The sequence below is a fragment of the Microcaecilia unicolor genome, chromosome 9, assembly GCF_901765095.1.
Source record: "Microcaecilia unicolor chromosome 9, aMicUni1.1, whole genome shotgun sequence".
Taxonomy (NCBI): Eukaryota; Metazoa; Chordata; class Amphibia; order Gymnophiona; family Siphonopidae; genus Microcaecilia; species Microcaecilia unicolor.
Genome location: NC_044039.1, coordinates 137,279,168 through 137,291,312, shown reverse-complemented (window position 1 = coordinate 137,291,312; position 12,145 = coordinate 137,279,168). Strand labels below are relative to the sequence as shown.

The 12,145-nt window shown below is 48.0% G+C and overlaps 1 protein-coding gene across 1 annotated transcript in view; it reads right to left on the bottom strand.

The window, feature by feature from the left end:
- Positions 1-12,145, bottom strand: part of RBM25 (RNA binding motif protein 25) — a 350,786-nt gene that overhangs the window by 301,660 nt on the left and 36,981 nt on the right. The window contains exon 2 of the mRNA XM_030214739.1: positions 8,657-8,777. Within this exon, the coding sequence (XP_030070599.1) occupies positions 8,657-8,762 (106 nt within the window). The 5' untranslated portion in view covers positions 8,763-8,777. The remainder of the gene's footprint in view (positions 1-8,656; positions 8,778-12,145) is intronic.

The following is a 12,145-nucleotide window of genomic DNA, read 5'->3' as shown; positions in this document are numbered from 1 at the left end:
AAACACCCCCTAGGCTCAACTGGCCACAAAGACCCAGGAGGAGACCCAAGAGACAAATCCAGGAGCTGTTGAGACACGGTCTACTACCTGCTGGAGATAGATATACTGACTGAAGGAGGAGCTGGCCATCTGATGTCACTGCCTTCAGCTTTGTAATCTCTATCTCCATCTGCTGATATATGGACACAGCCTACCAGTTCCTGGATTAATCTGCTGCGAAGACTAAGGAAGAGCAATATAAATTCCAGAGAAAACAAAGATCCCAATCTAACTGAATGCTCTGTCAGGCTCTGAGGCTGTAAAATGGCGACTGTGCTCTGCGCATGATCAGAGGCTGCTCCTCATTGCCAGTCGGTCCTGTAAAATAGCACCTGATCCAGCGCTCTCCTGCATCAAACTGTGCACTGACCCTGTCTCCTCAGCTCGAAACCTTGGGGTCATCTTTGACTCTTCTCTCTCCTTCTCTGCTCATATCCAGCAGATTGCCAAGACCTGTCGTTTCTTTCTTTACGACATTCGTAAAATCCGCCCCTTTCTTTCCGAGCACTCTACCAAAACCCTCATCCACACCCTTGTCACCTCTCGTTTAGACTACTGCAATCTGCTTCTTGCTGGCCTCCCACTTAGTCACCTCTCCCCTCTCCAGTCGGTTCAAAACTCTGCTGCCCGTCTCATCTTCCGCCAGGGTCGCTTTACTCATACTACCCCTCTCCTCAAGACCCTTCACTGGCTCCCTATCCGTTTTCGCATCCTGTTCAAACTTCTTCTACTAACCTATAAATGTATTCACTCTGCTGCTCCCCAGTATCTCTCCACACTCGTCCTTCCCTACACCCCTTCCCGTGCACTCCGCTCCATGGATAAATCCTTCTTATCTGTTCCCTTCTCCACTACTGCCAACTCCAGACTTCGCGCCTTCTGTCTCGCTGCACCCTACGCCTGGAATAAACTTCCTGAGCCCCTACGTCTTGCCCCATCCTTGGCCACCTTTAAATCTAGACTGAAAGCCCACCTCTTTAACATTGCTTTTGACTCGTAACCACTTGTAACCACTCGCCTCCACCTACCCTCCTCTCTTCCTTCCCGTTCACATTAATTGATTTGATTTGCTTACTTTATTTATTTTTTGTCTATTAGATTGTAAGCTCTTTGAGCAGGGATTGTCTTTCTTCTATGTTTGTGCAGCGCTGCGTATGCCTTGTAGCGCTATAGAAATGCTAAATAGTAGTAGTAGTAGGAGTCCCTGGCATATTCAGATGCTGCACCAAATCCGAAAACATGCTGCTGCCTATCATTTCCTCCCTGTCCTGTGGGATTCCAAGCTTCCATACACTGCAACGCATCGATGCAGGAGGGTTCTACAGTGGGAATACCGCTTAACTGCCTTTGCAGGAGTCGCCATTCACACCAACTGTCATACAAGCAACACATGTCCCAAGCAGAGTCAGGATCTCTCCCCTGCACCAAGAATGTTCAGCACTGCAAGCGGTTCCGAGTCAAATTTTAGCCAGACTTACCAATGCCAACTACTCCCCCCCCCTCACAAGCTCTCAGTCTCCACAACTCTTATCACAGATGAGAAAGGCTCAGGACTGATACTCTGTCCCATGCTCTCCAGCATACTTCTTTTTTTTCCCTTTAAGGTTGTTGTGCTGGAAAAGGACAGCTCCATAGAAAACATGGAAGAGGTGAAGGGAAGGAAGAAGTAAATTTGCAGAGCACCAGAGACAGGGGTTTGAAGACCTCCAGGTATAACTCTGCAGACTCAAGCCACCTGCAAAGCTCAACTGGGGATCAGATGAGCAACTGGACCACGTGAAAATCACTCAGAACCAGAGGCTGAAAAGCGTGTCCATCCACATGCTAGATATAAGAACAGCTATACTGGGTCAGACCAATGGTCCATCTAGCCCAGTATCCAGTTTTCCAAACAGTGGCCAAGTCAGGTCATAAGTACCTAGCAGAAACCCAAATCGTGGCAACATTCCATACTACAAATCCCAGGGCAAGCAGTTGCTTCCCATGTCTGTCTCAATAACAGACTATGGACTTTTCCTCCAGCTGGGCTGGATGCCAAGAGAGATATGTCTCAGCTCAGTTCTCTATCTCCACCTGCTGGTTGGTTAACACAACTATCCCAGAGGTTCTGGACTAGTGGGAAGCTACATAATGGAAGAGTATTTCTTTACAGAAAAGATGGTGAGTGCATGGATCATCCCAGCAAAGTTGTTGGAGACTAAAGACAGTAGCTGAATTCAAGAAAGCATGGGACAAGCACAGAGGATCTCTAAGGGATAGGAAAAGATCCAAGAGGTTAGTAGTTAGTATGATGGGCAGATTTCATAGGCTACAGATTCTTTATCTGCCATCATTTATTATGTTTACTCAATATCACCATGAAGGAAATACCACAAATTATTAACACCTGATGTATTAGCTTGAAAGGTTGTAGCCACAAATCAATTAGGAACTTATAGCTTTGGCAAGCTACTTACCTAAAAAAATATGATCATTTTGTGCTATTATAGGCTACTACTGTATAGCACTTTACTACCCAGTAGCAATTTGCAAGGGACAGACCTTTCAATATTAGATTATGCTTAAAACAATTAAACAAGTTATCAAAAATGTCTGCAGCAAGATGCAGTTTCTCATACTCATTAACTCTTCTATGACTTGTCACAGGGCAAGCCACTAATTGAGGGCTACTTCAAACAATTCTAAATTGCTGGTTTGCCCGCCAACAATCTTTTGTAAAGAACTTTAGAGTAAGCAGGAGATAACAGTCTTTTACAAGAATTTAAGATCCCAGTTCACTGTTTAAAATGAGCACCAATTCTACTTCGATTCAGGAAAAATATCTTTTGTCCATTCCCTCTGAGCCACCTAATCTCACTTGCTGCAAACTTAATCCTTGAAGCAGACAGAAGATGGGTAAATTAGACCTTACCTGCTAATTTTCTTTCCTTTAGTCCCTCCGGACCGGCCCAGAATGTGACTGATGGGTTGTGTACGCCTTCCAGCAGGTGGAGACTGAGAAAAAAACTGTGACTGTAGCCAGCCAATAAGAGCCCTTGCCAGCTAGAGAAAGATCCAGTAACAAAGTACCAAAGCAGAAGGAAAGTCATAAAAGACATAACAGACCTGTGCATCCAAAAACCTGAGCAGCCACCAGCACTTTGCCAACAACGGGTGAGTGCCTTTAAAGATATCATGGTCCAGTAAACCAGACAGTTCAGCAAAATCTTTACTGTGTTTTTTTTTTTTAAACCTACATAAACCAACCAACTAACAACACAGTTCCAAACAAACACAGATATCTAGAGGGAGGGATCTGGGCCGGTCCGGAGGGACTAAAGGAAAGAAAATTAGCAGGTAAGGTCTAATTTACCCTTCCTTAGCATCCCTCCGGACCGGCCCAGAATGTGACTGATGGGAAGTAACAAAGCAGTGAAAATATGGGAGGGACCCTAGTAGCCCCACCGACAAAAGCGCGCGCTCCAAAAGGTATCTGGCGACGACTGAGGCATTCGAAACGACAGAGCTTAGAAAAAAGAATGCAGACACGACTAAATCGCTACCGTATCACTGTCTTGTGGAGGCACCAGACTACACTCTGTCCACAAGACAACCTGACCTGTTGCAGAATGAACTTCAACATGCTCTAAAACAGGTTTCCTCGAAAAAAAGAGTAACTGCAGAAATCAGTAGTTAAAATCATCAAGGAAAAATAGGGGTTAGAGGCCATGAAACCCCGTATGCCTATCATTAAACAGAACAAACGATAAGAGTGACGTATGTAATCAGAAGAATAAAAAATAGTGGTGGAACGCCCATTTGACATAGAAAGATCTCAAATGTCGCCGTTCCTCTGAGCCACAAAAAGAACGTAAGCCAGGCAATACCACCAACCAAGAAGCATAAAGGGAATATACCACTCTGGGAAGAAAGAAAGGAACTGGTCGGATCACTACACGATCAGAACAGAAGTCCAAGAAAAGCTATGTACACGACAATGCCTGCCACTCCGAAACTTTTCCTAGTGAAAGCAACGGCCAGCAGAAATATATTGTATATTAAGTCAAGTCTTTCAGAGGACAGGATGATAAAGGCTTGAAGAAAAGCTTAGTAAAAAAACTGTAAGCCCCAAATTCAGACCCCAACAAGGGAAAGAACAATGCTAAGGAAAAAGAAGACGCTAAGATGCGCTCAAAAAAATGCACCACCGCTAGAAAACTAGCTAAAGATCTCCGCTGAATAACATCCCAAAAGGACGAGAAAAAACACAACCTGCACCTTAAAAGAAGCCAAAAGAAGACCTGAAATCAAGCCCCTCTACAAAATTGGAACAATACGTGATGGAAGCACGAAAAGGAGGTTGGTGCAAGAACCGTAGCCTGCCCTCAAATATCCTCCAAGTGTGCTCATCAATCAAAGAAGTGCATTCATCAAACAAAGAAGCAATGAGCTAAAAAAAATGACCTTTCTTAAACAACTTAGCCCATTCAAGAGCCAGGCCGCAATACAGTATACATCCGGATTCGGATGAATGACAGGACCCTGTGAGAGGAAAAACCACTGCTGGACCAGAAGCCTGAAAGAAAGGTCCCCCAGAAGACGTTGAAAACCAGCATACTAAGATCTTCGAGATCATACCAGTGACCCCAAAAGTAGACGTCCTCTGTGCGCCACGTCCTTCTAAAAGAAGACACCATATCAGAAGACAAGGAGGACATGCATACCTCAAACCGGCTGACTAGCAGAGTGGAAGAATGTCCACGCCCTACGCTATGTAATCCTCACAATGACGGAAAACACAGAGGAAAATTGCATTGCTAACAGAGGCAAACCGATCCAACTTGGGAGAGCCCCAACAATCTAGAAACAGCCGCAAGCCCACTTAGGATGGCGAACACCATCTGAAAACGAGCCTGAGATGACAGAGAAAATGTACTTGAACATTGAGGACCCCTGCCACATAAGCCGCTGAGTTACCAGATGAGCATGCAGCCCTTGAAACAATAGCAACGGCCTTCGCTGCAACGGCATAGTCGTCATTGCGCTTTGTGGGATGATAAATATACGACCGCTGAGAGAGCCCGAGATTACCCGAACTACGCGGCCTGCCAGAATAATAAGAACCCTCTGCAGCTCCAGATGAAGCGCTCTGGTCCCCAACTGGTCTAATTGATAAGAATGTCTTCTGAAGAGACAGAGACTCTGAACAAACTGCTTCTGAAAATGAGCTCCCCGGCCAAGGAGACTGACATCCGCCGCAACCATCGACTAACAGAGCTGATCCAAATGCATACCTCTGGTCAAACTAAAGCGTCAAAGTCAGCCATGTAGACTGGACTTGACCTGGAACAAAAGAAGCAAATACTGATGAAGGGAAACCTTCTGAGATAAACATCTGGGCAGTTGCGACCTCTGAAGAGACTCCAGGAGAATCCTAGCGCAAGGCACCGGCTCGATCTGTACCGCCCTGGTTCCCCAAAAACCTGAAGAAAAATCTCTTTCCGATGGAGTCAAAGTCTGCTCAGAGAGACGGAGTTTAGACTGGAGCCGGAGGACTGAAGTCGACAGAAAACACTCGACTCCGGCTTATGGGGAACCTAACGCTCAGATAATCTACTAAGAGAGTAAAAGACAGATTCTACACGGAACGACTACTCCAAGTCGGTGCTGCAAGAATTCTGCCCCCCCGAGCTGTCACCAGAAGACTCTTGCGGCAAGACTTCGCCCAGAACAACTAATCGTTCAATTGAAAATGCAATAAAATGCTCTTCGTTGAGAGAGCCGCCTCTACAACTACCATGACTTTGGTAAACGAAGGAAACAAATATGTTCAGGACGAATAGGAATGGTATAGCCGATTTCTGAAAGAAATGAGAGAAGTCAGAAAAATCCCACGACCGCCCTGGGACAATGACAAGCCGCCAAGTTCCCCTTCGAAACAGGGCAGCTAGAGGTCTTGACCGACCGGCATGAGATCTAAAATTGGAGGCACGACCTTGGAACTGGAGCGCCCAAGGGAAAGAAATTGCTCAAAGGTCCAGATGCCAGCAGAGAGCTTCTCTGACAGCCACGAGTCTGATGCGAACACCGGAACAAAATTCCTGAGCCATGTGATATGCGTACCCTAACGCATAACTGCAATACCCAGCAATCCAAAGGGTAGACTCACCTCTCTTGAAATGACACCAAGCGAGCGCCTACAAGCAGCAGCGTCTGTGCTTGCACCCTTGCATTGCCCAGAACAGGAGAAGCAATGGAGAAGTATCTGACAGCAGGAAGACCCATAAAAGCCGACCAATACTAGAACGCTATAAGAGGTATAACTCCTGAAATTGCCTCAAACCAGCACCTAAACTTTACGTGACCTGTTGCAAATAACTTCCAGAGAAATCAGAATCCCAAGAGATGTAATTGGAAAAACGCTGCAGTATAATATTGCTCACCTGCTAAAACTAAAGTAGAAATTTAGTGGATAGTCTGGGAGCAGATGTGAGAACTGCTGAGGACCGGATGCCACACCAGGTGGTCCTACAGATTGGCCTAGAGTGGCAACACATATGCTCTCAGACTCTCCATCAGCTTTGATTGTAAGAATGTGATCAGCCAAGAAAAAGGACTCGAAGCCCTACCTTTTTGGACTAACTTGGCTAATTCGGGGGAAGAACTGACTCTGAACCAGATAAAAAGTAGTAGTAGTAGTAGGTGAGTGCCAGCTGTGCACTTATCTCCAAATGCTACTTAACTGTTAATAATTGGAAACTGAGCAAGAGCAGGGTTACCTGAATTGCCCTTGCATTCAAAGAGCACCGAGGGGGAATTGAGCCCAGCTTGCGAAGGACAGAGGGGGGGTGTTCCAACCACTGTGCTATGCCTGCAGTCTGTCTGGACATGGCTCCGCATTGGACGCAAGTCATATGAAAAATTATATACTGAAGCTGGAAAACTGCATCAAGAACTTCTTATGCCAGAAAATGTCACCCCACCAGGAAGTGGATAAAAAGGCAGGAGAGGGGGGAGGAGGAGAGAGGCGGAGAGGGACAGGAAAAAATAAAGTTGCAAATGTCTGACCATACATAAACCGCTGTGCAGAAGGGGAGCACTATACGACTACAACAAAAATGGCCACCTGCACAGCTGCATAACACTAGCAGAAATAACAATATAGATAGAAACTATATATATATATATATAATTAATATTTATTTCAATGAGGACGCCCTGCCAAACATGCCTTAAAGCAATCCGTGACAGATATAGCCCAGATTGAAAAGATATCCCAAATATTTTCGTCAGGAAATTAGAGACATGAGCTCTGCCTTCTTTATTGGAAAGAAGTTCCCCTTGCAGTTTCGCCAAGGTTGCAATCGCACTGCACAGGGCCTGCCATTTTGTATATGTTGACAGCGCTGTGTATGCCTTGGAGCGCTAAAGAAATGATAAGCAGCAGTGCCTCTACCGAAAAAACTATGAAAAGCGCTGCATGACCAGCTAGGAACTGACCACATTTACTCAACTGGCCTCCCCATTATGGGCGGCCCATAAAAGAAGCCTAAGAAGGCTAAAACTCCACTCAGCCGCAAGCTCCAGCCCCGTAAACAAAACACCAGGCTCTCTGCTTCAGAATGCTGACATCCGATCTCCAAAATGGCGGCGGTTCCCGCCGAAAATCGGAACCGAAGAGGAAAGCGCGACGAGCGACAAAACAACGGCAACGGACTCGGACACCCCTGCCCGACAGGGCCGACAGGAAAAGAAAAACAGAATCAGAAACCTGGTCCTCCTTATTAAACCTCGTGCCATAGCAGCACACACATACAGCCGCTCCTAAACTGCACCGCTGACAGAAACAGCGGCGGATTCAGTCTACATCGTAAAACAAAAGGCAAGAAACAGCTTATCAAGAAACATCTGATCGCTCTGGAGCAGCCCTGCTTGTTCTTACTGCCCATAAACGGCTCTGCCAAGCCAGCAGACCGGGAGGCTTGCTGTTTTCATTCACATAGATAGTTATTTATTTATCTTTTAGATTCAGTAGCTGCCTCTCCCATCCTCTAAAGTCGCCCCCCTTGAGGCGCTTGAGGAAATTCTTATTTTGCTTTGAACAGGCAAAAACAAGCTAGCAAAGTCCAATTAGCCAGCACCAAGGAGGATAGGGGGGGAGTGACTCGGCCTTAGTTCCGAGTGCAGCAGCCCCAAGGCTCTGAGGGACCCACAGGGGTTTCAGGCGTCAAATTGCAGGTTTTTGTTTTGTTTTTGTTTTTTAAACAAATGCACAGGGACACAGAACAAAAGGCATACCAACACTTAAAAGTTAACCAACAGAGAAAAAAGTATAGAAAAGACTGAGACTGAAGGGCTCACCACCTTCCACCTGCTGGAGACTGAGATTACTGGATCTTTCTCTAGCTGGCAAGGGCTCTTATTGGCTGGCTACAGTCACAGTTTTTTTTCTCAGTCTCCACCTGCTGGAAGGCGTAAACAACCCATCAGTCACATTCTGGGCCGGGCCGGAGGGATGCTAAGGAAACTGCTATTTAACTAAAACTTATGAACTAGCAATAATAAAGAGCTGACTAATACATATATACAATTCTTATTCGAGTGTTTAATATTCTTCAAGTGCAGGTATTTAACTTACCATGAGGTACAGGAGGAGGGAAACCAGGAAACTGTGGAGGTGGAAGCCCAGGTGGAAGAGCTGGGATTCCCATAGGAGGGCGATTCAAGTGAGGTGGGAAAGACATTCTTTAAGTAGCAACCTATGAGAACAGTATAAAATCAGTCAGCACCACAAACTGTTTTATATGATGAACATTTACCAAAATTAAAATATATGATGACTATGAACATTTAAATCGAACTGCACAGCATATATTTTAACTAACCCAACTGCACAGAGTACATTTTAACTACCCAGTAAAGTCTCCTTTTCAAATCTCTTATGGTAAAATTATGTATAATCATACCTGATAATTTTCTTTCCATTAATCATAGCTGATCAATCCATAGACTGGTGGGTTGTGTCCATCTACCAGCAGGTGGAGATAGAGAGCAAACTTTTGCCTCCCTATATGTGGTCATGTGCTGCCGGAAACTCCTCAGTATGTCGATATCAAAGCTCCATCCGCAGGACTCAGCACTTAGAGAATTACACCCACGAAGGGACACTCTGCCCAGCTCACCACCGCCGAAACGGGGGAGGGGAATTAACCCAGCTCATCCCCTCACAAGTGGGGGAGGGGAATCCGTCCAGCTCATCCCCGCGGAGCGGGGGAGGGACACCACACCCGCCGATGCGGGGGGATCTGGTTTATCCTGCAACCGCAACCGCGGGAGGAGCTGACTGACCCTAACACCGCCGAAGCGGGAGGGGTACAAAGCTGCCCTACAGCCGCACGAAGCGGGAGGGAGTGCCGGCAGAATTTTAAGTCTCAATCCAGCCCCGTAAAACGGAGGGGAGAGGAATGCAGCAGCTCACTGTAACACAAACTCGTCTTAACTCTTGAAGAATCCAAGTGAAAAAACTTGAACACGAAGTCTTTCTGAAGTAACTGAAGACTAAACTTGAACCTGAAATGCAACCAGAATAAAAACAGTACAGATATCTGGGAGGGGCTATGGATTGATCAGCTATGATTAATGGAAAGAAAATTATCAGGTATGATTATACATAATTTTACCTTCCATATCATCAAGCTGATCAATCCATAGACTGGTGGGATGTACCGAAGCAGTACTCACCCAGGGCGGGACATTGAAATCCCTGACCTCAACACTGAAGCTCCAAACCGGGCCTCCGCCCGTGCAGCCACAGTCAAACGGTAATGCTTGGAGAATGTATGAGCCGAAGCCCAAGTTGCCGCCTTGCATATCTCTTCCAAGGAGACGGATCCGGCCTCTGCCATCGAGGCCGCCTGAGCTCTCGTGGAGTGAGCCTTCAGCTGGATAGGCGGCACCTTCCCTGCGGCCACATAAGCCGCTGCAATGGCTTCCTTGACCCATCTTGCCACTGTAGGCTTAGCAGCCTGCAGACCCTTACGAGGACCTGCAAACAGGACAAACAGATGATCCGATTTCCGGAAATCATTGGTCACTTCCAAGTATCTGATGATGACTCGTCTCACATCCAGATATTTAAGAGCAGAGTACTCCTCTGGGTAGTCCTCCCTACGAAAGGAAGGGAGACAGAGCTGCTGATTCACATGGAAGCGAGAAACAATCTTGGGCAGGAAGGAAGGCACTGTGCGAATAGTCACTCCTGCCTCAGTGAACTGCAGAAAAGGCTCTCGACATGAGAGCGCCTGGAGCTCGGAAACTCTTCTGGCTGAAGTGATAGCCACCAAAAAGACTGCTTTCAACGTCAGGTCTTTCAGAGATGCCCTCGACAAGGGTTCAAAAGGCGGCTTCTGCAATGCTCTTAGTACCAGGTTGAGATTCCACGCAGGCACCACTGAGTGCAGAGGAGGGCGCAGGTGATTAACTCCCTTGAGAAAGCGCACCACATCTGGCTGCGAAGCCAGGAAAGCACCCTTCAGGCGGCCCCTGAAGCAAGCCAGAGCCGCTACCTGGACTTTAAGGGAACTGAGCGACAGGCCTTTCTCCAGACCTTCTTGCAGGAACGCCAACACTGAAGAAATTGGAGCAGTGAAGGGAGAAAGTGAGCCTGCTTCACACCACGCTGCAAAGATACGCCAAACCCTGGCGTAAGCAGTAGAAGTAGAGCGCTTCCTCAGCATAGTGGCGATGACCTTGTCTGAGAAGCCCTTCTTCCTCAGACGCTGCCGCTCAATAGCCAGGCCGTAAGACCAAAGGGGGAGGGATCCTCCATCACCACGGGACCCTGATGTAACAGGCCCTGCTCCACTGGCAGCCGCAGAGGATCGTCGACTGAGAGCCTGATCAAGTCCGCATACCAGGGACGCCTGGGCCAATCCGGACCCACCAGGATTACCCTGCCGGGATGCTTTGCCACCCGGTCTAGCACCCTGCCCAACATGGGCCAGGGCGGGAACACATAGAGAAGCTCTTGTGTCGGCCACTGTTGGAGAAGAGCATCTACTCCCAGGGATCGAGGGTCCCGTCCTCTGCTGAAAAAGCGCGGCACTTGGCAATTGGCCGATGACGCCATCAGATCTAGGCTCGGCTGGCCCCAGCGCTTCGTGATGTCCAAGAACGCCTGAGCAGATAGCTGCCACTCTCCGGGCTCCAAGGTATGGCGACTGAGAAAGTCCGCCTTGACATTCATGACTCCGGCAATGTGGGCCGCTGAAAGCTGCTCCAGGTTCGCTTCCGCCCACTGGCAAAGATTCATAGCCTCCTTGGCTAGAGGGGCGCTCTTGGTACCTCCCTGGCGGTTGACATAGGCCACAGCCGTGGCATTGTCCGACAGGACCCGTACAGGCTTCAACACCAGTACCGGGAGGAACTCCAAAAGCGCCAACCGAATGGCTCTGAGTTCCAGGAGGTTGATAGACCACTTTGCCTCTGCAGGAGACCAGAGCCCCTGCGCTGTCCTTCCCAAGCAGTGGGCTCCCCAGCCCGACAACGAGGCGTCCGTCGTGACGACAATCCACTCTGGGGTCACCAGAGGCATTCCCGCAGACAACTTGTCTGTCTGCATCCACCAGCTCAGCGCCTTGCGCACTGCTGGGTCCAAGGGAAGGCGCACAGCATAATCCTCCGACATCGGAGTCCAGCGCTGCAGCAAAGAGTGTTGAAGTGGTCTCATATGAGCCCTGGCCCAGGGCACAACATCCATCGTGGCCGTCATAGAGCCCAACAGCTGCACATAGTCCCAAGCCCGAAGGGGAGAGGCTACTAGGAACTGGTCCACCTGAGCCTGAAGTTTGACAATCCGATTGTCTGGCAGGAACACTCTGCCCACTTGGGTGTCGAATCGAACTCCCAGGTACTCCAGGGACTGAGTCGGGTGCAGCTGGCTCTTCTCCCAGTTGATGATCCATCCCAGGGAGCTCAAAAGAGCAACTACCCGGTCCACAGCTTTGCCGCACTCTGCATAAGAGGGGGCTCGGATCAACCAGTCGTCCAGATAAGGATGGACTTGTACCCCTTCCTTTCGTAGGAAGGCCGCGATGACCACCATTACTTTGGAAAAGGTCCGCGGAGC